This window comes from Hyaena hyaena, unplaced genomic scaffold (genome assembly GCF_003009895.1).
Source record: "Hyaena hyaena isolate Hyena2069 unplaced genomic scaffold, ASM300989v1 scaffold_730, whole genome shotgun sequence".
Lineage (NCBI taxonomy): Eukaryota > Metazoa > Chordata > Mammalia > Carnivora > Hyaenidae > Hyaena > Hyaena hyaena.
Genome location: NW_024081363.1, coordinates 337,632 through 363,335, shown reverse-complemented (window position 1 = coordinate 363,335; position 25,704 = coordinate 337,632). Strand labels below are relative to the sequence as shown.

General features: G+C 39.4%; 1 protein-coding gene across 1 annotated transcript in view; it reads right to left on the bottom strand.

The window, feature by feature from the left end:
* Nucleotides 1-25,704, bottom strand: part of FBN1 (fibrillin 1) — a 240,142-nt gene that overhangs the window by 190,448 nt on the left and 23,990 nt on the right. The window contains 4 exon segments of the mRNA XM_039218035.1: nt 5,234-5,329; nt 8,619-8,714; nt 17,561-17,659; nt 19,902-19,984. Of these exon segments, the coding sequence (XP_039073966.1) occupies nt 5,234-5,329; nt 8,619-8,714; nt 17,561-17,659; nt 19,902-19,984 (374 nt within the window).

The window sequence follows — 25,704 nt, the reverse complement described above, 5'->3', positions numbered from 1 at the left end:
TCATATGATTCACTATGTTTAATATAAAAGCATTTAACAAGACTTTAAGTAGTCAGCATTCTAGTGCAAGATGGCAAGAGAAAATATGATTCCACATAGTCTTGTTGGCAGTAACTAGGTCAATGCACAACTAGCTTGTGTTGTTACTGCCAAAATAGGCACTGATCTCATTTCAATATTCTCACAAGAAATGCTAACATACTGTACCAGTGAGGGTAGGCAAGATACATTTTACAAAGGTGCTCAACGCCCAAGCAGAGAGAAGGCAAAAATGAAGGAGAGTGGGGCAGGAGGCTATCCAGAAACTTTGGGTACAAAAGAAAACACCATGAGATGCAATCTTTGATGTAGAATATAGTAGGAGGTAGCAAAGTTAAGTGCTCCTAGGAGTAAAGAAGCAAACTAAATGAATGAAGTGAGCATGATGCATAACAATAAGGAGTGGTAAAGACTGTAGCAAACTGGAAAATGTAACGACAGGTATTCACATTCAGTTTTTATTTAGTTTTATTTATTTTTTAAAACTATTTATTTATTTTTGAGAGAGACAGAGACAGAGTGTGAGCGGAGCTGGGGCAGAGAGAGAGGGAGACACAGAATCCAAAGCAGGTTCCAGGCTCTGAGCTGCCAGCACAGAGCCCAATGCGGGACTTGAACCCAGGACTCGACCTGAGCTGAAGTTGGACGCTTAGCCAACTGAGCCACCCAGGTGCCCCCACATTCAGTTTTTAAAAAGTAAACCTTGCAAGGCAACAAGTCACAGGTCTCTACTTTTCCTCCTCATAGTACAGAAAGACAGGCAACAGTATCATTGCCACCTGTGCAATGAAGCTAAGAAATTTTTTAAAACATTTTTTAATATTTATTTATGAAAGAGAGACATAGAGCGTAAGTGGTGGAGGGGCAGAGAGAGAGGGAGACACAGAACCCAAAGCAGGCTCCAGGCTCTGAGCTGTCAGCACAGAGCCTGATGCGGGGCTCAAACTCGTGAACAGCGATATTATGTCCTGAGCCGAAGTCGGAGGCTTAGCCGACTGAGCCACCCAGGCAGCCCACTAAAAAACATTATTTTACTGGCTAAATGCTACAAGTGAGACAAATTTGCTTCACGTTCTGATTGCATTTGTTGAATGAATGTTATGATTTGCAATTCAAGCCTGGCTCCACTGCTTGTGATGGAGACATCATCACAAATCCAAAAATTACGTTCATGGATTATTAAGATTCACTTCTTGGCTCAAAGTGATCCAGATCCTGCCAGTGTCACCCACAAAGGGTATTCCATACTTGTTTTGGCTCTCTGATGTAGTTACAGATGTATAGAAGCTCCAATATCTGCCAGGGACAAACTACTTATCCTGAGAAGTACTTGTAACTGACATTTGACATGGTCCTTTCTGTGTACTTTATATCACAATAGGAAATTGTTTATTTGCCAATTGCCAGCTGGTTTTAGTCAAAATACACCTTCTTTTCTGCATCCTTGCTAACTGAAAAGTGACAGCCTTGTGGCCCTGAAAGATCAGACTTCTGAAAGGCGGGGCAAAATTCAGTTAGTCATCAACATTGTAAACTCTGCTTAAAATGATACCAATGCAAAATATCCAGGACCATCCACAAGTATGTAAATATCAACTATTTCTAGGAGACACTTGTTCATACCTGATAATCATATCTCCAGATTTCCTGCTGCTTTAAAATAAGTCCAGTTCAACATTTAATGGCCATGTACTATGCATTAGGCATTGAACTTGGTGTGGGAATTAAAAAGTTGATGAAACCACAGACACTGCTGAAGAGGGTATAGCCTACTTGGGGAGGGAGGCATTGGAACCTACGGTTTCCATATAATGTGTTCCATCAAAACACATGTGGAGGGTGTGCTAAGGGAGAGTGCAGAAGGAGCACTTGGCATAGCCTCCCGGAAGGGAGAAAGGAAATTAGTAAATACTTCTTGGAAGTTATTTTTTAAAAATAAAAATCCATATCCCAATTAAAGCATAATGCAACTAGCCAATGTAGTTGAACAACTTAATAAACCAGTCTAGGTGGTGAACAACTTAGTCAGCATACTAACTCACCGTCAGAAGTCACACTGAACACTTCTGTATGTTTCAGGATGGCTTTGTCCTGACTCAGTCCTACATTTTTATTAATCATTGTTGAAATCAGGAGCCTGCATTTGAGGGTAAAAGGATCTACTGCCCCTAGTTCTTTAAAGAGGTAAGAAGATGACATCCATAAGAGCAGAAAACAGGGAAGACTCTTTAAGTGGAAATACAATTCTGGAATCAAAAAGACTCCCCTCTCCCATGTGGTTAGGGAAATAACACTCATGTTTCCCTTCTCACACTGAAGGCTGGGACAGTATTCGTGGGTACAACAGGCAAAGGGTAACAATTAAAGAGAGTCTGTTTCCTCCCCAACCTCACTACTGCACATGCCTAAAAAATCTGCCATTTAAGGATTAATTTTATTTACGTAATCACCACTGTGAAGATTCTACTGGGCTAAAATATATTTACACCTTAGTGCAAATTTCGGGATAGCCTTATCATGAAAGGGGACAGTTAAAGAAAGACACCCCAAACTTGGAGAAATCCCTGAGTAATACACCAGTTTTGATTAGAATAGTAACTCAATGCATTCACTTCATTTCTTAATTTTGGTAAAAGGTGAAGTCTTTGCACTTTTCCAAGGAAAATACCCAGATGGCCAATAGACACATGAAAAAATTCTCAACATCACTCATCAGGTAAATACACATCAAAACCACATTGAGATGCCACCTCACACAGGTCAGAGTGGCTAAAATTAACAACTCAGGAAACAACAGATGCTGGCAAGGTTGTGGAGAAATGGGAACCCTCTTGCATTGTTGGTGGGAATGCAAACTGGTGCAGCCACTCTGGGAAACAGTGCAGAGGTTCCTCAAAAAATTAAAAATAGAACTATCCTATGACCCAGTAATAGCACTACTAGGAATTTATTCAAAGGATAAAGGAGTGCTGATGCATAGGGGCACATGTACCTCAATGTTTATAACAGTGCTTTCAACAATAGTCAAATTATGGAAAGAGCCTAAATGTCCATCAGCTGATGAAAGGATAAAGAAGATGTGGTATATACACACTACCTGGCAATGAGAAAGAAAGAAATCCTGCCATTTGCAGCAACATGGATGGAACTGGAGGCTATTATGTTAAGTAAAGTAAGTCAGAGAAAGACAGATACCATATGTTTTCACTCATATAAGGAACTTGAAAAACTTAATGGAAGACCATGGTGGAAAGGAAGGGAGAAAAAATGTATATACAGAGGGCGGGGGAGCAAATCATAAGAGACTCTTCGTGGGTTGATGGAGGGGGCCAGGGGAGAAGGTAAAATAGGTGATGGGCATTGAGGAGGGCACTAGTTAGGATGAGCACTGGGTTTTATATGTAAGTGATGAATCACAGGAATCAACCCCAAAACCAAGAGCACACTGTATACACTGTATGTTAGCCAACTTGACAAAAAATTGTATTTTTAAAAATTTTAAATTTAAATTAAATTAACAAAATTTTTAAAAAGGTGAAGTCTTTGAAGAAATGACTATGGAATGGTTAAGTATCATTTCCCCTTTAGACTATTTTATCATCAATGCCTGAACTATGGGTATCAATATTCCTTGCAGAAAATTATTAATCATTCTCTTAGAGGCAAGACGCCCTGTAACTTCCTCCTATGTGTGATTTTTCTAGAACAAATTAAATTCAGTATTATCATCTGAAGAACTATTTTCACACACCACTGTCCATGTTACACCCTAACGATTTTAATCTCAACAATTTAAACCCCATGTCGTCTTCAGTAAGGCCACAGAATGATACTACCTAATTGAAAGAGGTATCTTTATTATTCTGAATACTGTTAGATATATATTATCCCCACATCAATGAAAATACTTCAATCTATAAAGAGAAACAGTTTTAAAAGGGGCCTCCAAAATTATGCCAAATGCAATGTAAAGGCTAAGAGTACATGATGCATTACTCATTAATACCATGTGGTGGTACTGAACTAAGATACAGTATAATTTATCCAGTAATAATATTAATTGGCCTAGAATTACTTGCTAAAATAGGTATAGTTGCTTTATCAGCAAATAACTACATTTAGATGAGCTTGTAAAAATAGGAACAGAAAATTATTTCTCACATACCGATCTCTGCTCTTTGTTCTTACATACTGTATATTCAACATCTGCTACTGAATCTTTACTTTCCAACTCAGAATTTAAAAAAAAAAAAATCTACATACGACTTTGGATAACAGTGATGATTGCTGTTTAAAAAGTTTAGGAGTATTTTCATATTTTGCAGTGTTGTACAAAATAAACCTCCCAAACCTTCACCACCAGACTAGAAACGATGAGAAAATAGCTATGAATGTAGAGACAAGACGATCAATACAGCCAAAGTTCAGGGAGCTGGGGAAAATTACTCAGGAATATTATGTATCTAAATATATCTCAGTATCAAATTTGCATTTATAGGTAGGCAAATAAAGTAGAACACTTCTTTTAATTAGGAGCAGCAGTAAGCATTACACTTAAATAGAAAACTCACATTCAGATTAAAGCATATTATTATGTGTGTGAACTCAGGCACAGCCTTGACCTCCACGAGCCTTGGTGTTTCCATATGGAAAAATGAGGAGGGATATACATGCATCAGTGGGCTGTTCTGGGTATTGGATATACCACATATGTGAAAGTCCAGTTCCTCAGCAATAGTGATTTCTAGTGAATTTTGGATGCTATGCTTTTTTGCCACTACAGCCCCCAGTAGGTTCTCACAGATCTTTAAAAGTATTTTTCTTCATTTTCAATTTTTTCCTTTCCATACAGATGTTTCGTTTGGAGTCACTTCTCTAATTTACTAGGATAACAATGAGCTCAATGCTAGTTTTTATGGAAAATTCTCCTCTTTTTATCTGACGCCAACTGGTACTTATGCATATGCTCACTAGTGAGCCCTGTAGGCCACTGGCAAGAATTATTGAATAACATGCATAGATTTAGAGCCACTGCCTTGTAATCATAGGAACCTCCCCAGTGACAATTCAGAAACCCCCTTAAAGCTCAGCACAATTCATGAAGTAGCAGTATAAACCCAATATGTGCTTAAATTAATAGCAGCGTTAGCCACCACAACAAATTTATACTAATTCATTGAAAAAAAAAAAATACCTCTTTCACACTGGGGTCCAGTAAAGCCGTAAGTGCAGGCACATCGATTTGGGGCCACACACCTGCCTCCATTGAGACAGCCACTTTCACAGACAGCTGTAAGACAAGGAGAGAGAAGCCGTGAGCTGTTACTTAAAAGTAGATGCTAGTCAAGGACAACGATTTTTTAAAAATCTATTCATCCTGGTATTCATTTTAAACAGTTACTCTGTGGTTCCAGCTCTGTCTATATTCCTCAGGGATCTCAGGCTACGCTGGCTGGAATAGGGGAGTCTGTACCTGTGTTAATGCTGACGGTTTCATTCTGGAAAGTATCTGAGCAATGCTTTCAATCCTGCCTCTAAAATGGTGGTTTATAAGAGATGTTCCTGAATGAGAACTACATTGTAGCAAGCTCTTTTGCTAATCATTTGTACTTAATTTCCAGAGGATTCCCATGAGAGACAGCTTTGGTCTCTGTCACCATTACAGAAATGTAGACGTTAAACCACACAATTAACTGCAAACAACAAAGCATTAATTCTGACCATATTTATGCACCACAATGAAGACCCAAATGACTGTTATAACAGAATCCATGGATAAGTCCAGTGATGCTGGAGGGAGGGACATTGTACTTGCCACAAAAGGCATTAAAATAAGAACTCAGAGCTCATGCCCCGAACAACTCTTCTCGTACAATATCCTGCACCTCTTTCATGCATGGCCTCTTTCTAGGCATCTACCACAGGTGGTAGGCTCTTCTGAGCCAAATTTGCCAGTACCACCCACTCTTCAAAGCCCAGCTCAAATTCCATTCCTCCATGAGGCTTCCCTGAATATCTCCTTTTGAATTAATTCCTCCTTCATATGTTTCCTGTACAATAGGTCTATATCCTTGGGGCAGTCATGAAGTTGAGTCACTCAGATCTCCCTCCAAGAAAACCTACTGTAAGGAGTTCAGCTGGCCAACAGCCTCCAGCTGCCCCACCTTCAGATCTGCTTCATTTTCACATAAAGTGCACATATCTCCTGGCTGCTACCACCCAATGACTTAACTTAGTGGGGTACCAGAGACTAGGCATTTCTGCCCATCATAGAACTCTGATGGACAATCTTTGCTTTGGGCTCCCTATCAGCTTGGGCCAGGCTTCTTGGAGCTGCATTATAGTCTAAGGTATTTTCTACACAATTCCACTCCCCTTGCACAGGGGTCAGACCTGCATCATGTTCCGAAGGCCTTCCCCTCCTACTCCAGCTCTCTCCCTCCTTTATTCTTTACAAGCCTTTTCCACAATAAATCTTCTTGTATATCCAATTCTGTCCTGGCATCCACTCAGGATCAGAGGACATGAACTGACATAACCCCTTATGGCTAAAATTATAGCAAGAGTTCATTTCTCATCATAAAATTACATTTGGGGGAGAACGAAAAGATTTTAAGCAGAAATCTGGGGTTGGCCTATGCCAACCATCTCATTTCACAGATTAGGTAAGTGAGGTCTGGGAAAGGTTTTCTAACACTGCATGTGTTCACTGAGAGCCTGCTGTGTGCTAGACTTTGGACTAAACTCTCTCAAGGAGCACCAAAGAGCAAGAAGATGCAGCAGTTCCTCCTAATTCCCTTACCGAAAGTGCCTTCAACTCCACCCCATCACTCCATCCCTGTAGCCACAGCCTGGTGCTAGTCTTCCCCAGCTTCTGGTTTCTTACCCCTGCAGTTTACACCTCTACACTGGCCACAGTGACCTTTCTCATTGTAAACTATTGTAAGTGGTGTGTACGAGGCCAGCATTTCATAGCCTTCAATGCACAGGCTGTGAAGTCAGACTGCTAGGGTTCGGATCCCAACTCTGCCACTCCCTTCCCATATAACTTTAAACAAGTTACTGGTGTTGCTGCGCCCCAGTTTCCTCATCTATTAGAGGTAACAGAGGCCTCTAACTCAGGACGCTGCTGCTTTATTCAATGAGTTAATACATGTGAAGAGTTTGAAATTTTGCCTAGCACATAATAAACACAGCGTAAATAATTCAACAGACAAATGTTCTTGGTTGTTGATATCTCACTCTTCTCCCCTGGCTCTATTTTGGATGAAGATATGGTATGCACAAAAGCACTCAAAACCTGGCCCATGACTTCCATTTTATCTCCCTTCCCATTGCCTCCATCAGCACTTAAGCTCCAGCAAGACCAAAACAGGTCCTGTGTCTGACATCTCATGCTCTGGCACATTCTCGGGCTTTGGCCCATGCTGTGCCAGCTGCATAGAAGGCCCATCTCCCATTATCTGACAAGTGAACTCCACCCCATCCCTCAAGACGCAGCACAAGGGGCTCCCACACGGGGAAGCTGTCCTGTGTCTCTTCTCTCCATACTACTGTTGTGCGTTACACAAAACTCTATCATTATTCTTACCACACTGTGCACAGTCACAAGGGCATAATATAAATGTTGATTTATAATAACATTATTCATCATAGCACGTACATATACAATGGCAAAACTACCAACAGGATGAACAAATGCCCATCATGAAATAGTCATTAAATAAACAGTAAGACATCTATATAATGGAGTATTCTGCAACCATTAAAACGTAAAAAATGTTAACAACATAGAACATACTTCTCATAAAATATTAAGTAAAAAAGTAGTCTTAAAAATGATGCATACAATGAGATCTCATGTACATTAAAAGACTAGAAGGGAATATCTGGAATGGTGAGATTATGGAGATTTTTATTATTTTGTATTTTTGAGCATTTCCAAATTCTCTGCAGGGTACATCTATTCATCTTAGAGGGATACAAAATGTGCTTTCGTAAAGGAATTTTCATCTTCTGTAAAGTACAAGGACTGACTGAGCATAGACACACAACAAACTTTTCAAGAATGAACCAACAAACTGGACCTCGTGTGCTAACTATGACAGCAGCAGAATCTACATAGGGAAACTAGAGATGCAGATACCATTAATCAAGAGAAAGGGCATGTTTTCGGGAGAAAGAGGAGGTTGAGGTTTGAAATACTTTAAGGTGCTTCTTGAAAATCGAGGTGGAAATATTCAATGAGCAAACAGAAGGTATACATCTGGAACCAAGAATTCTGCACCTTGGGTTCTGATTATACATTAAAGGGATGATGTAAGTAGGGTGCTGAAGGTAAACAAGAAGAAATTCAGTCAAACCAGCATTCCCAAGGTTCCAATCAGAATTTCAGTGCAAAGTGCATTAGGTAAGTGGTTTGATCATATGTAAGACTCACTGGACATCTGTAAAAATACCACATTCCAGGTAATCAAAGTCCATTAGCACTTATCTCTGTATTTTTTGCCTACATTTCTGTCTACACACTTATCTACATAGTTTAACATCTAGAATACTTATAAATATGGTTTACTTACGTTGTCCACAGTGAGTCCCTATGTATCCTTTCTGGCACAGACAGTGATCATCGCTACAGCTGCCTCCATTCATACAGCGAATATTACAGTGTTGAACTTGAAAAGGAAAGAAAAAAAGAATGATTTACTTTTTGAAGTTTAGGTACCTAAATTGCAACACTTGACAGGAATTGAATTGTAGGAATTTGGACAGAAAATAAAATGGTTTATCAAGATTCACGTATTTGTGCAGAAAGAACCTATTTGACAACACTAAATGTGTAATTTTTGTTGTGTATAAAATCAGTTACAATGCAATTGTTTCTTTGATATTTACTTTAATAATGCTAAATGACTTCCCTAATTTAGCAGGACTTCCCACTCAGTGCCCTTTCTGTAGTTTCCTTCAACAAGAAAATAATGCCTTGAGTAACTATAGGGGACAAGATTACAATGATTACAAAGACAATAATTTTCCTGTTTAAAGATTTAGAGTTCCACTGTAGGTGGCCAGGAAAATGGTCTGAGTGACAAATTCCAAGGAATTTTGTTAAAAGAAATTTTGAAGAAAAAAATACCTACAACAGCAATTAATAACAAGGCTGTCCGATAATGGAGGCAGCTTGCCTTGGCTAAGAACTGCTTGTTTAAACTGTAACTTCAAACTAAGTAAGACCCACAAGGTCTGAAATCCACTCTTTATCACATTGTCACCTACAAAAGTATGACTTCAGGACTCAGAGCAGAAGGACCAGTACAGTAATTTAGGACACTAACACCACTTTCAAAATTCCAGGCTGTTCCTTAGTTCTCTGCACACAGTAACTACTCTACTTGGGGAAGCCTAAAAGCTTGACTGAATCCATCATTAATCCTTGTTGACACATCCCTATACAAGGAGGCCAGCATTGGGCATTGGAACTTTGGCTTACTCCACCTTCCCCCCCAAGCTGTGGGAGAAAATTCCCACAGAAAAAGGCTCCACAATTTGACATAGTGAGAAGAGAATCCCTCCTCCCATGCAAGAGTAGAAACAAGATTCTCAGCCTCGCTCTTATGCTCAGTTTTCCTGGAGCTTAAGAGCCAAATCTGCTATGAGTAGAGAGAAGATGCCTCCTTCTTTGGTAGCCCTGGTTAGGATTCTGATTGCTGTATCAAAGAGTGGTTGTGGACTTCTGGGACAAAGGGCCATTTTCCTAAGCTGCTACACAAATCCCCACATGACAATGGGGAAAAGAGGTCAGAACTGAATACTTACTATGCCCTCATAGAGGACTAAAGAGTTAATGCAGTCAAGTTGAAAGGGATACACCTTCTCAAGAACATGTCACACACTTACTCAAGCACCATCAGAAGTTCCCGGTCTAGTGTGCTAACAACTTCCTCCATCTCTCAGCATTCAAAGCCTTTTTCAGCATAGCCATGGGCCTTTCGGGGATCCTCTGCATACTCTTAGGGTGTCCTATGACTCAGCCCCTGATCTACTTATCATTCATTCTTTCATTCACTCAACAAAATATTTCTCAGTGCCTACTATATCCCATACAAAATGCCAAGCACGTTGTTCTAGCCTCTTGGGAAAATCTCCTCTTTAACCTGTCTCTTTGCTCCTAACCCTTAATCCCCAATATACAACACACACAGCTCTTCCCAAATACTGAATCCCTATCTATGTCTGAGATCCACTGCAAATATATCTTCTTTTCTTTGATCTTTTCTGATTCCTGTTCTCTCCCCCTTCTCCCACTTGATATGAGCCCTTTTTCCTCTGACTCCAGAGTACTTTAGGTTCTATAATATACATTTCCAAAGAGAAGCATAATCTACTTAAAAATTGTTTTCTCCTATCCCCAAACTCATTTGTCTAAAAGCTTCTTTAGAGTGGGAAACCTCATGATTATTGATTATACCCATTAAATGCCTGAGTCCCATCTTGCCTACTCGTAGGTGTGATATAGAACTTTACTAAGGTAATTTCCATTTACTTAACTCATACCACCTGAAGACATTAAAAGCTATCCTCTGAAACGAAGACTAAGAAGTTGTCCATTATGTCCTAAGCTATTGTACAGCCCTAGGTAGGTTGCTATTAAAAATACTTTATCTTTATTTCTCCATGTATAAAGGCAGAAATAACTCCTGTGTTGGGGCATTGTTATAGAAGTCAAGCAATCCAGGAAACTGATTAAAACAGTTATTTTAGGCTCCTATGATTCTATTAGAATGTCTCAGGCAAAATGCTTTTGAATTAAAAAACTATCTACAAATATACAGAAGGAACGATTTGGTGAAAATTTGGATAATAGTCTAAGTAGGTCAGGAAAAGGTGTATAGTTGCTTTAAAAACTGAAGTTAAACTTAGTTTCATCCTATCTTAGAAAAACAGTGAGGATTAGGAAAAGCACAGGAAATGATGTCACTTGTCAAGCAGCATAGGAACTCAACCCACAAACTGATTTCAATTAAAGTGGTTCATGCCAAGAGCTAATTTCCATTCCCACATGAGCAACAAAGCCATTTAGCTACTTTGAGATAAAAAGCTAAAGTAGTTCAAATAGGGACTTTACATTATTCAAACTGAAAAATAGAATGAATTCTTTCAGGAAAAACGATAAGTTTACATTTAAATGCAATGTAATAAAAGTCTTCCTGAACCACTGTTAACATTTTTTCTAGCCTGTCTTTCAGGTAAACCTTTTCCAACATAAAATATTATATCTCCTTTAAAAAGTAAAACCCTTTGGCCAGACTTGAGAAATAGTAAGGCATAGTTAGTCCAGCAGTCCCCATAAACCAAGGAACTATGAATCTTTGGGTTGGGGGAGCAAGCTGATCAAAAGATAATTGGATCTTTACCATATGCTTTGCCACAAACATGTCTGTGAGTCTTAGATCTTCAGGGGAAAAGCATATTTCTTTACAAGTGAGAGTAAGCATTCAGGATTTCTGTGGGGAAATAAAGGAGCTAGATATGTAGCTTTACTACAGCAGGAACAATTTAGGGAGTATATATACATAAATTAATTTTATTTTTTTATTGAGTCCTGCCATTGATGCATCTTCTAAATTTACACTGGTTTGAACAAACATCCCATATGTCTGGCAATTATGAGACCAAAGTTTAGATCTCTAGAAAAAAGCCAGGCTTCCACATAAATCCATAAGGATGTCCTAAAATATTACATGCTCTAAATACCTTAAGTCAGAATATATTCCTACACTCAATCTGTGTTAAGATTTTACCAGAAACTGAAAATACTAGGGAGTTCAAGTGTCAGTGTCCAAGGTGCCATAGGCAGTTAACTCTGAGAGCCCTAAGACACAATTGAGGACTTCCTATTAAAATTGAACAGACAAGGGGTGCCTGGGTAGCTCAGTTGATTAAGGGTCTGACTCTTGGTTTTGGGTCAGATCACAGTCTCATGGTTCATGAGGCTGGGCCCCACAATGGGCTCTGTGCTGACAGTGTGGAGCCTGCTTAGGATTCTCTCGCCTTCTCTCTCCTGACTCATGCTCACTCTCATGTGTTTGCTCTCTCTGTGTGTCTCTCAAAATAAATAAATAGACTCTAAAAAAAAAAAAAAGAAAAGGAAATGAGCAGACTGCCTCAAAGAGTTTCAGTTAAGGCTCAACATCCTAAAACTAACAGAAACTGTTGCCATTTACCTGTAGCTATATAGGATCCTGAATAAATTTTATGTTTTTTCCAGATTCAGTAAATCATGCTGGGCATTCAATAAATACTTGCTGAATGCCTTCTATCTGCCAGGCACCAGGCAGCTCCCTTTAGGTGACAGCCCAGTACGAATTAATCCATGAAATAACCAACCAGAAGAGAACACTATGAGCATGCTGTGGTAATGAGAGAGATGCAGGACTAAGGTGACCATTTTCTTTGGGAAGCATTAGGTTGGGAATGATGCTACAGACCTGCCATGGTCTTGGCAGGCACAGGGGCAGAAAGAATATAGAGAGCAATTTGCAAATAAGCATCTCTAGGACAGGCAAATGATCTCAATTTAGGCACAGGAAAACACAGACACAGACAGACAAATGAGAGAGCAAGACTAACTCCTGGAAAGGTCCACAGGGGCAGCCAGGGTCCCTGCAAGAGCAGTAACAAAACCAAACAAGTGCTAGCACAGCTGGGAAAAGTTCAAAGACAGATTAAATGATAGCGATAAAGGCACTTTCATAGAGAACAGACTAGAAACCAAAGGGTTCAACTATTTCTATAGTCAGAGCAAGTTCCACACACTCCTCTCCTCCCTGTTCATATAAATTCCACACTTCGCTGAGAAAGCTTTCCAAGGATCACTTCTTCTAGATTAGCTATAGCACCACCTTCCTATCCAGAGTGTTCTCAAACTTTTCAGCATGTGGTTGGCCCATACTGCTCAAACTTGCTAACACACTGCTCTAGAATTGTTCCCCTGGCCTTCTTCTACCCTTAGAGCTCGGATTTGTGTTGGGAATACAGGCATCCCCAACTGAAGTAAATTGAAAATGATAAAAAATTTTCCAAGTATAAGGGGTTCCACACAGGAAAGATGTCAATACTCTCTAAATTGATTTCAGTCTTACTATAATTTTTATCAAAATCCTAGAAAGATTTTTTTGTAGGTATAGAGAAGATTAACCTAAAATTTATATGGAAAGGCAAAGGAATTAGAATAGCTAAAATTATTTTGAAAAAAGTAAAGTGAAATTAGTCTACTCCATTTTCAAGACTTTTCACATAGCTGCAGTAATCAAGACCGTATGGTATTGGAGAAGGGATAGATATATGGATAAATAGAATAAAACAAAGACCCAGATATAGACCTACATAAATACGACATTTTGGCAAAAGTGCAAAAGTAACTAAATGGGTGAAGGATAGTCTTTTCACAACCAGATGGTACTAGAGCAATTGGACATATATAGGTATAGAAGGGACCTAGACTTCAACCTCACTCCCCATAAAAAAATGTATCCCAGGAAGCTTGGGTGGCTCAGTCGTTTGGGTGTCCAACTCTTGATCTCAGCTCAGATCTTGATTTCAGGGTTGTGAGTTCAAGCCTTGAACTGGGCTCCATACAGGACTAGAAAAGGGCAACATGAGGCATCCTTGCAGCAATAGATCTTTTCTGTGTCTTGACCGTATCAGTGACAGTATCTTGGCCATGATGTCATACTATAGTTGCACAGGATGCTAACACAGGGAAGACTGGCGGAAGGATACCCAGGATTTCTCCGTATTATTTCTTATAACTGATTATGAATCTATATCTCAAAAAAGAAGTTTAGTTTTTAAAATCCTTTGAAAAAGCATAAACAATAAAACAGGAGGAATATAAAAGTGATCTCCAAATTCCTAAATATAAAATTCAGGGAACTTTTATAATAATATAGGTTATTGAAGAACATAATAATCTTCTTTATATTATTTCTATTTTTTAAGATTTTTAAAAAATAATCTCTACACCCCATGTAAGGCTCAAACTCACAACCCCAAGATCAAGAGTCACATGTGCTACAAACTAAGCCAGCCAGGTGTCCCTATATATATGTATATATCTCATGAGATTGAGCCCCATGAGGAGCGTCCACACTGAATGTGGAGCCTGCTTAGAATTCTCTGTCTCCTTCTCTCTCTGCCCCTCCCCTGCTTGCACACTCGGTCTCTCTCTCTCTCAAAATAAAAGTCAGCCTCAGGGACTGATGGAGTCAAGAGCAATCCCAATAGAATTGTAGTTAAAGTCCAGGAAACCCATTTTTCTGACTCTGGCTAGCCAATCTTCCTCTTTTGCCCTGGTGCTCTATGACCAATGGCAAAAGTTCCAATAGATTAAGAGAAGTCCGGTCTTCCTCGTGCCCAAAGGAATTCCTGGCTGGCAGTTTAGACCTTCTGGAAATGCAGTCTCCTTCAGGCCACTAAGAGATCATTTCCTACTCTCAGCGTTCCAGCACACTCAAGTAGAAAACAACCTGAAAGAACACTTTTTCTCATTTCCAAATGAGAAAATTAAAGCCTCACTGTCACCTCAAGTTTCCCAGGCCTCCTTAACCCCTATCACGTAACAAGTATAAAATTTCTCACAGGAAATATTGGTGAAATAAATGATCTAAATTTGTTCCTTTTGGGTAGAACCACAGGTAGTGAATACTAATATTTTGCTCTGTCAAGTTATCCTTCTAGTAGTAGGAAAGTTAGCAAAGTGAGCTCTCCGCATTTATTGTCAACCACACTGCAGCCCGGAAGTCTAGGATAGCACAGCTGGTCCCGAGAAAAGGACTTCAAAAGATCAGAAATGAATTCGGAGTATTCCAGCTACCCTTCATTTAAAACATTCTGCCAAGTTTAATTTTAATTTTAAAGATGTTTAGACAATATTAGCATAGGTAGAGTCCAAGTCAATGATTTAAAGCTTCAAATATCTTGAGGAAATCAGACTCTCCTCCTCAAACTACTCTCATCCACAATCTACTCAGGGATTTTGTCGAATGTGCAGGTACCATAGATGGACCCAAACTTCTTCAAAGAGTACTACCCACAAGTCTTGGGCTCCAGTCTCTCACCTAAACCCAGCCCACAGGACCTACCACTATACTTCTCCTACCTTGAGACTAGCTTGACATCTACTAGGACCAACTTGTCAACACCCTATCCCATGTATCTCATGACTTTTACTTGACAGAGAAATCATTATCAGCTCACACTCTCATACTGAAGACCTTTCTACATGGATACCTAGTTTTTGTCATCCAGCTATATTTTCTCCCTGCCAGAGAAGTATGCTGTTCCAGGGCCCATCTGAGTGAGAGGGTCTGTTTCCAGCTTGATATCTAGACTCCTTCCCCATCCCTTAGGCAGTTCTCGGTGGCTGCCTGATAGAGATCAAGATGTCCAACATGTTCCTGCAAATGCCACCAGTTGACTTGTCTACTTATTTGTAGTTCCTTCAGCTCAGGTGCCCTTGACTTGTAGAACAAACCGGCTATTGCTTGGAAGTTGCACATTCAAAACAAAGCTGAGATCAAATAAGAATGTGCTATTCTCAATGCAGTAAGCAAATACCTCCCAGCCCACGGGGAAGTTTCTATCCCAATGTACAACTATCTTTAGTAGTAGGCTGTCTTTGTTTGTGTTCCACCAAAACCAGATTAGGAGACAACAATTTAAATGCAAGTAGTCTGTTTTGTAAGTAACATCAGGAAACACTGGTAGGAAAGTGGGGAAGTGAGACAAGGAGTAGAAAGAAGCTAATAAATACATGATTGAGCCTATTACCACTGTGGGCGGCTGAGGCTCAAGCCACTAGGGAACTCTAAGAGACAGTGGAGAACACATTTCATAGTTTTGCAAATTGAGAGGCAAGGAATCTGGGACACTTTTCCAACACTCTCCGTCTGTCACTGGCCAACAATTGCCTCTGGGCCACTCACCCTTCAGCACTTGCAGCTTGCCCTCAGGCAGACCTGGCATACTCCCTGCCAGAAAAACTTTAATAAGACACCTGAGTGGCCACCAAGAAGGTCTATTAGGACTACCTGTCCTATCCTGTTAAATGGCTCATGAGAGCCAGGGCTAAATATTAGAAGTCTTAATAGGTAATGGACCTTGACCACTAAAGTCTCTACTTGCAATAGACAAAAGAATATTCTTATTCCACAATATTTTTCTTGGAAACCTGGTCAAAAACAGAACACACTGTAAGGGGAATTCGTTTCCTCAGGAAAAAAGTGGGAAATAGAAAAGAAACCTAAGTTTTGGGGCACCTGGGTGGCTCAGTCGGTTAAGCGCCAACTTCAACTTGGGTCATGATCTCACTGTTGATGAGTTCAAGCCCCGTGTCAGGCTCTGTGATGATAGCTCAGAGCCTGGAGCCTGTTTCAGATTCTGTGTCTCGTTCTCTGTCTCTGCGCCTCCCCCACTCATGTTCTGTCTCTCTCAAAATAAAGAAACATTAAAAAATTTTAACAACAACAACAACAACAATAATAAAACTCCAAGATTTTTGCCTTGATGATGGTCAATGTGTTGAGGAGCTTAAACCTTTTTAATAACCAATAATGACTGACCTCTTTCCCAATCCCTGCATTTCCTCTAATTCATTGCTGAGGGCACCACATGTAAAGAATAAAAAACCAAAAAGGAGCACCTGGGTGGCTCAGTCAGTTAAGCATCTGACTCTTGATTTCTGCTTAGGTCATGATCTCACGGTTCATGAGTTTGAGTGAGTGCTGGGCTCTGCGCTGATGGTGCAGAGGCTGCTTGGGATTCTCTCCCTCTCTCTCTCTCTCTGAACCTCCCCTGCTTGTGTTCACTCTTAAATCGAATAAATAAACTTGAAAAAAAATTAAAAAACAAAGAAAGTCTAGTAAAAACAACAGAACTAGCAAGGAAAGGCTCTGAAAAATAAACTGTAGGTATCATTTGGCATCACAGGATGAAGTGGTAAAATTCTGAAACAGAAAATATATTTGTGCTTGAGGAAAAATCACCCCCAAAACTGTCATAATGACTTCTTACATTTTCTTCTTGCAAAAGTAGGGGTCTTCAGTTTTTCAAAAAGTGTTTAATCCAACTCATATTTCAGTACCACTAGGAAAAATGCCTAGTTTTCTTGAGCCAAAAATGTTCATTAAACAATCATTCCACTGAGCATCTTTTATGGTATTTACATTGGAGACACAAAGATAAATAAGGCGATACCTACACATGGGAACATAATCTTTATATTATTCATAGTAACTAAGTCCCATAGGTAATTTCCTTATAAAGAGTGAAGAAGGAAAATGGGAGGCCAGACTGAGGAAAGCCATTCCAAGTATTTTGGGCAGAACAGAGAAGGCAGATGTTCTAGTGAAAAAAAAAAAAAAAAGTATTGCAGGCAAGGGAAAAGCCAAAAGCAAATTTAGGAGAAAATAGGGCATAACCACATAAAATAATATTATATATAATAACATGTTATACTCACTGGATCTGGAGCCACAGGAAGGAGATATCTGACCAGATGGGCAAGTGCACATATTTGGCCTAGAACAAAATCCATCCCCACAGGAATGCCGGCAAATGGCTGTCAATGAAACCAGAGGTCTGTAAGTGCATGGCTTACGAGCAGGGTGCTTTATAGGAACCCAACCCTCAAATGAGGAAACCTGGGCTCTCAGCTTCCGGTTAATTCTGCCATCTTGACTCATGTGACCTTAGGCCACAGGTTTATTCACTTACAAAACAAATCTGGGGAACTAAAGAAGCTCTGGATGTAAAATGCTGCAACTCCCTTATTTACATCAGTGGTTCTTAACCTCTCTTTTATTCCACACTGCACCCAATCTATCAAAAGCCCTGGCATCATGTATAGAGAAAACAAAACAAACAAAAGTCCTGCATTTAAACATATTTATATGCCTATAAGCATTTTGTCTTTATATTAGCTTTATGATTTAATGATGTAAGAGTTGCAGCAGTATTCTTGGCAATTCTTGGGAGCTTATTTCATTATAAATGCTTATTGCTTAATAATTTCTATAAAAATACTATGTTCTGCTAAGACTAATTCTCTACACTGGATCCTGCCCACTGAGTAGTTTTTATTTTACATTGAAGTCCCATTCTCAATTACATCAACAATCTGAGAGAAGGAGTTGGGAACCCACTACAATAGCCCTGATTCTACTACAGTCAAGAGGCTGTTCATCTTTTAGAGAAAGAGTAACAATTTCATGTCACTGAGGGACTGATACGTTGGCACCAAATGCTCTGCTGGTGGCCAGAAGAATAAGTCCAAATGGCAAATCATTTCTATTTATTAGCAGACTAAGATTTGGTCACTACTTTTTATACTCATAGATATAATCCCCTACTCAAATTCCTGCATAACCTTGCAAGCGGCAAATGCTAAAAATAATATACTTGAGAGAAAATGCATTCAAACGTCAAAAAATCTTAGGATGGAGACTGAAAACTATTAAGAAATAAGCTGTCAAAGGATCCTATAAACATTTATTTGAATACCTGAAGACATCATTTCTCACAGATTCTACAGAACACAAGGGAGGGGAACCTGGGTGGCTCAGTCAGTTAAGCATCCAACTCTTGATTTCAGCTCAGGTTGTGATCTCACAGTTTGTGAGATCAATCCCTAAGTCTGGCTCCACGCTGAATGTGGAGCCTGCTTGGGATTCTTGTCCTCTCTCTCTCCCTGTCTCTCTCTCTCTCTCTCTCTCTCTCTCTCTCTCTCTCTGCCCCTCCTTGACTCACACATGTTTGCAAATGTGCACGAGCTCTTCTCACAAAATAAGTAAACATTTAAGAAAAGAACACAAGGGAAAGGATTACATTGTCAAGTTCATTTAGAAAATGTGAAATACCATTATGTATCTCTCTTAGTGATTCAGTTTTGATCTTTAAATGAAGCACAATCTGCCAAATGAATAAGATGCTTTTGGTCAAAATCAAAAACTGGGATAGAGATGAACTTTTCAGGTCACCAAGAGAATACTGATTGAAATATTCTATTCTTCTGCACAGACCACGCTAGGCCAAGAGAGAAAGTGGACTCAATGATTCCTTAATGTCCTTTCAGCTCTAACTTTCCCCACTGTCCTGATAGAGTTTTCTGAAAACTGGAAATTTCTCCATATGTATGATGACAGTAAAAGGTCATAAAGGACAGATGCCATAACCAATTTCACTTATATCTCCTTTAAATAGCATCTTTTCTGGCATGTGGTTTATCACTCAACATTTGTAGTATATGATGAAAATCTAGATATTTGCTGTGGCAGCAGAGCCAATGGGAGAATCTCTGGTACCATCTGAGTTCTTCCCTAGTCTTTCTACTCATCTTCATCTGATGCTCTAGCCACTTCCTTTCCTCTCTAAAAGTTAGAATCTTAGGCCTCGACCACCCAAATTGACTGTACAAGGTTTGAGTAGGCTTGTGGGTGGCCAAGCAAGTCAGAAATTACAATAAGGAAAGCAGCAATGTATCCTTTTTTCAAAATCCCATCAAAGTGATTACAAAGTCTATGAATCCTGGCAACATGTACCCTTGATCAAATTATCCCTGTGGCTCTACTCCCTGTATGTCAGAAATATTCCAAAGGAAGTCACTAAATTAAAGGACAACAGTGGCTTGACCAACTTAGTGTATTTCCCAATCTGGATTCAGAGGAAGTAGGAAAATCTTAGAGCTGGAAGGCTCTGCTATAAACATATTAATGGTATGCAATTACAAAGGAACAAGTACTAAGAATCACCATGCAACCATAACAACAGAAAAGAACATGAAGAATGATAGATTGTCTACTTACGGACAATACACTGATTTCCACCAGGTAAGGTTTTCCATCCAGGGCAACAGTAAGCATTATAACGTGATCCACAGACATTAGGTCTAAAACAAACAAACAAATCCAATCAGAAGAACTCCATGCTTTAAAACAAATGTGACCACATAAAAGGAAAAAAAAATATCTCTGAGTTACAAAACCAGGATGAATTTTTGTAGACAAAAAAAAAAAAGTAAACTCATGGGACCTAACACTGGCTTAGTAGTTTGGGACTCTAACATAATGATACCAATAAGGATATCCCTCAATATCACATATGCATACATCAGAAAAATAAAAATGAGAGATTCTATCACAATGCACAGATGTAAAAATGTATGGAGTTATGGGGCGCCTGGGTAGCTCAGTCAGTTAAGCATCCAACTTCGGCTCAGGTCATGATGTCACCTTTCGTGAGTTCGAGCCCTATGTCAGGCTCTGTGCTGACAGCTCAGAGCCTGGAGCCTGCTTCAGATTCTGTGTCTCCCTTTCTCTCTTTCTGTCCCTCTGCTGCTTGCACTCTATCTCCCTCTCTCAAAAATAAATAAAAATTTTTTAAAAATTAAAAAAATGTATGGAGTTACAGGAGTCTAAACAATAAAATTCCTACCAATCTAGTTAAGAAAGGTCATCATAAAATCCACATATAAGTTTTAAATTTCTACTTATTGAAGCTGTGTATATTTTTTTCTATGGCCTAACTCCCTCCTAAAATGTAACCATATTCCTCCTTTCACCAGAGTTAGAGGAATGCAAATGCTGACATTAGTCGGAAAAAATAAAAGCCAAAAAATGTAAATATTTCTTTAGCCAAAGTTTGCAAACATAGTTGATACCAGGAGTTACAGGAAAATAAAGTCAATGTAACTTTGGGTCTCTTGTTTACAAACATTTCATCAGGTTTCTTGAAGCAAAGCTTCCATTCAGAATCCAGATGATCCATATTTAACAACTTAAGGGAGCAAGTGGGTAAGGATCTAGTTAGCTCTACGCTAGAAACTAAGACAGAGGACTGAACACACAGAGTCATGAAAGAAAGCATTCATTTTACTATGTCACATCTCAGGGCCTAAACATTGATGCTACTCCTAAAGTTCAGGGGCTGATGAATAAGGTCAAATGTTTTGTAACCAATTTCACCAACAGTAGCTATTCCAAGGCTTGCTAGTATAAATCCTGTAGCCCCATAAGAGTAAACCTTTAAAAACAAACTGTGTAACTAAAATGTACTTCTGGGGATGCCTGGGTGGCTTAGTCAGTTATGGGTCTGATTCTTGATTTCAGCTCAGGTCATGATCTCATGATTTGTGGGTTCAAGCTCCGTATTAGACTCTGCTGACAGTGTGGAGCCTGCTTGGGATTCTCTCTCTCTCTCTCTCTCTCTCTCTGTCTCACTTTCCCTCTGCCTCTTTCCCCACATGTACTCTCTCTCTCCTTCTCTCCCCAAGTAAATAAATAAACTTAAAAAATTAAAAATAAATAAAACTGACTTCTGGTTGGCGTGCATTCACACACTCTCCCTCTACATGCATACCATGTGTAACAGCACAGAGTCCTCCTGCATCTTCTCTGAACTCACTACTTCAAGCACAAGCAGAATTGAGAACAAAGGTGAGGTCTTTGCCCTATCCTGTGTCTCTTTCACAGCCCCAGTAGATCTGGAACACTGCAGGCCAAAATGCACACTTCAGACTGACTGATGCTGAGGCCAAAAAGAGAGGTAGGAAGAAAGACAGAGTGACCTACAGCCTAGAACTTCTCCCAAACTAGACATAAAACAATGGATAGAGGCTTACTATGCACCTGATGCTGGAGCCTCTCTGAACCTTAGTTGATATCTCTACACATTGGGATAATGAAATGTCTGCCTTGGCCACATTGTATGTGTTTATGTGTGTGTATGTGTGTGTGTGCGTGTGTGTGTGTGTGTGTGTGTATCAGATGAAGTAATGGACATGAACTCAATACAGCATTATTATCATAATAGAATTATTTTCTGACCTAAATTAACTACTCAACCAAAGGAACCATAGGAGGCTAAGGAAGAGAGAGTTTATTAAAATCTAAGCCGTTGGCTCTCATTCCTGTATCCCTTCAGTGACAAAGTAGTGCCCAAAACTTCAGTTCAGATAACCCAGAACTTCCTGGGGCAACTCAGAATCTTAGAAAAGGGAATGAGAAGAGAAGTTAGAAGAGGGGGCTAGGGTGAGGGCAACAATCAAACCTTCTGAACTCCACAAATTTCTCCAGATTGAAAATGATAATCCAAGCCAGAGTCAACCACCTCAAACCTTCCCCACAAACACCTCATTACCACAACTGCACTGGGCCCAGTCCAACGCCAAACCAAATCCTGGAATAGCTTCAGAGGACCCCTGAGCCTTTGTAGGTGTCCTGTGGTTGGAGTAACTATATTTTCAAACAAAAATCAAGACATATTGTCTGACAAGAATGAGTGTATTTGTGGAGTAATAACACATATAACATGATAAAAAAGCCAAGAGAAAAGAGTCCAGAATCAGTCCTACAAAGCAAGATATTAAAAATTTCAGTCCTACAAAGCAAGATATTAAAAAGATTTTCCAAGGTGTTTGAAAAATCATAATATAAGCATTCCTCATTGTCTTTTCAATGTTTGCAATCAACCTACAGACAAAACATGGAAGATGTTACAATTTACAATGATTGCAAAACAAAATTTAAATGTTTTAAACCTGTACCTGTAAAAGTAATGGTATAGCTATCAAATTGGGAAGAAAGGTATGGAGAGAAATAAAGTAGTTGATCCAAGAGACAGAGGTTTACGTATATTATATCATGTTTTAAAATAACCAATAACTGAAAGTCATACCATGATTATTTAAACATAGATAGGAAGGAAAAGAGATAGACAAGGTATAGATATCTAAGTGAGCTATGTCCCCACCTTTCATGGCATGGAGCCAATGGATACTGTTTACATCTAGAAACAGAGGTACAAGCACCATACGTAGTGTCTTAAAGATAAACATGAGAAGAACTAAAAGCATACATGGTTAAAATTGGTTGTCCCAAGGGGTGAGGATCTGGCAAAGTGAAGATAATTCTTTTGCATTCTTACCTAATGCCCACTCATAACTGCTCACTTAAAAAGAATGTTTACTTACTTATTTTTGAGAGAGAGAAAGTGAGAGCTTGAATGGGAAAGGGACAGAGAGAGAGGGAGAGAGGAGAGAGAGAATCTCAAGCAGGTTCTGCACTCACAGCACAGAACCCCACAGGGGGCTCAAACTCAAGAACCCGCCAGATCATGACTGGCTTAGCCAGCTTAGTCATGACTAAGTCAGACGCTTAGCCAAATAGCCATGCTGGCGCCCCAATAACTGCTCATTTTTTAAATTACATGCTGTTATACTTTGATCATCCTCTTTTATTTGAAGTAATTACTTTAAAAGCATAAGCATCTTATTTCATAAATGGGGTACTTTCTGTTTCATTGCATGAACTGTTTCATTCATTCACAGTTCCATTTCATTAGTGATCACATTTTCATTTCACTGGATTACTTAAAATTCTACATACTAATTGTGATTTTGTTTGCATGCTCTGATATTTTTTGATTTTTAATAATTTTATGTCTTATAACAATATATTATTCAATTTCAGTTGTTTCAACCAATATCCTCTATCAATGACTGTCTTAATCTCATTGCATTCATTCTTTAACACATTAAATACTACCAGGTTAAACGGCTTAATGCAAAGTATTAGAAAGATGTAAGAGTTCTCGGCTAACTTTGGTCTTGAGAACTCCAAACTAACAGCACTCATGCAAACAAGCTGGGTGGTATTTATTCTACTCACACATAGAAAAAACAGCTCTAATTCTAGAAATAATGAATGTCTTATTTAAGCTGGAAAGCACTGAGATATGTAAAGTCTAAAGTAGACGGGTTGGATTATTTCCATTACAAAAGATTTTATTCTAAAGTTTCACACAAAAAGCATTAACAAAGAAGATAAATCTTTAATGGAGTTACTTTTTTGTGTAAATGAAAGTGAAGTATTCAAACCTTTCTCTTCCTTCTCACTTCCTCAACCACACCCACCCACCTGCTGCCAAAAAAAAGTCAAGAGTTAAAGCTTATTGCAAGCAGCGGTAGCATTTGGAAAACTCAAAGTAAAATTCAAAGAGAAAAGACCTATATGCTACGTGCTAAAGACATAGTACTTTATTTCATCCTCAAGGCAACCCTTTGAGGTAGGTTCTGTTATTACTGTCTTTAACATTAAGGAAACTACAGCTTAAGAAGGTTACACAAACCAGCCAGGGTCCCACAGCTCGCGGAAGTAAAGAATGGGGATTTGAACTCAGGATGCCTAACGCCAGTATGCCCTCTTAATTGCTATGTTAAGGCAGAGATGCATTTGGGGGCAAGATGGTATTTCACCCAATAGCCTTCATGAGGGGATGTGTGACAAACCCTACCAAATGCCCATCAACAAACTACCAATTTAAGCATAAATTGTTTTCACCAAGATTCTAATAGTTCAGGGAGAAAGGGAAAATACATTTAAAGTCACTTCCCCCTGTATATTACACTGTTTTTGCCAAGTCTTTATTTACAACTACTTTTATCAGTTGCTTTGAATACAGTGCTCTACAACAACCACCTCCAATCTCTCTGGGGGTCAGTGAGCCTCAGCAGGCCGAATATTCGGATCCAGTTCAGGCACAGCACTCAGAGATGGTGTGGGCTAGCAAAAGCCCCTCTCGATGGAGCAAACAGCTGGGCTTTACCATGTCTGACCACATTACTGCAGGAACTGGCCTGTGTACAAGATGTCTGCAATGTGTCCACATTCCTTAGCCAGAATCCACTTCTGTAAATCTGGCCTCTCTTACAGCCAAGATAGCCTTTCTGTTTCCTATCCCAAGTTCAAACTCCCTTTCAGACAAGATCAGGAAAATAAAAAAAAGTTCAGTGGGCTCTTATTTCATATACATGTGAAGTGTTTATATCCTTGGGCAAGAAGGTTAATGAGGCTGACACTACTCCATGCATGAGTGACCTGCTGTTTTGAATTGTGGGAGAAAAATACGGTGACTTACTCCTCTTAAAAATAAGTGTGGAGGGGATCAAAAGGCATCTGCCCCCACAAAATAAAGGATGCCCAAGTGTCCATGTAACATGGCTCAAGGTAAAATCCTAATTTCCCACTGTTCCAGCTTTTAAAAATAATAATTTTCACTGCCAAAAATGTGATAGTTCATGAAAAAACCTCTAATATACAAATGAGCTACATATATTGTGACCCACACATCATGACTTCATTAGTTTTATGACAGATTTTTTTTAATCAAAAAGAAAAGAAAAACCATGAGCACTATCTGATAAGGGGACCCACTACTACTCCAACAAACTTTGCAAGCTCTCCCCCTTATTTGGGTGCCTTTAGACTGGCCCTTTTTGCTAAAGGCAGAGGTCATTTCTACTAGCAGTGATTTGAATACTACATGTGACTAATCCAGTCCGTCTGCCAGTCACAACGTCTCAAGTAATGACACTTCAAACCCTGGTAATTAAAACGACTTCCATGGCCTCCTCAAGTTCTGCCAGACAGGGGGAGGCTCTTCAGACCTAGGGACTCATTTCTGGATTGTATGGGTCAACACTGGCTGGGACTTGGACATTTCTGGTTCCCTCCTTTGAAGGTATAAGCCAGCCAACCTCTCCAACCTACGTCATGTAGTGCTATCCTCCCGGTTTTTTGTAAATCTCAAACTGTTCTACAGTGAAAAGTT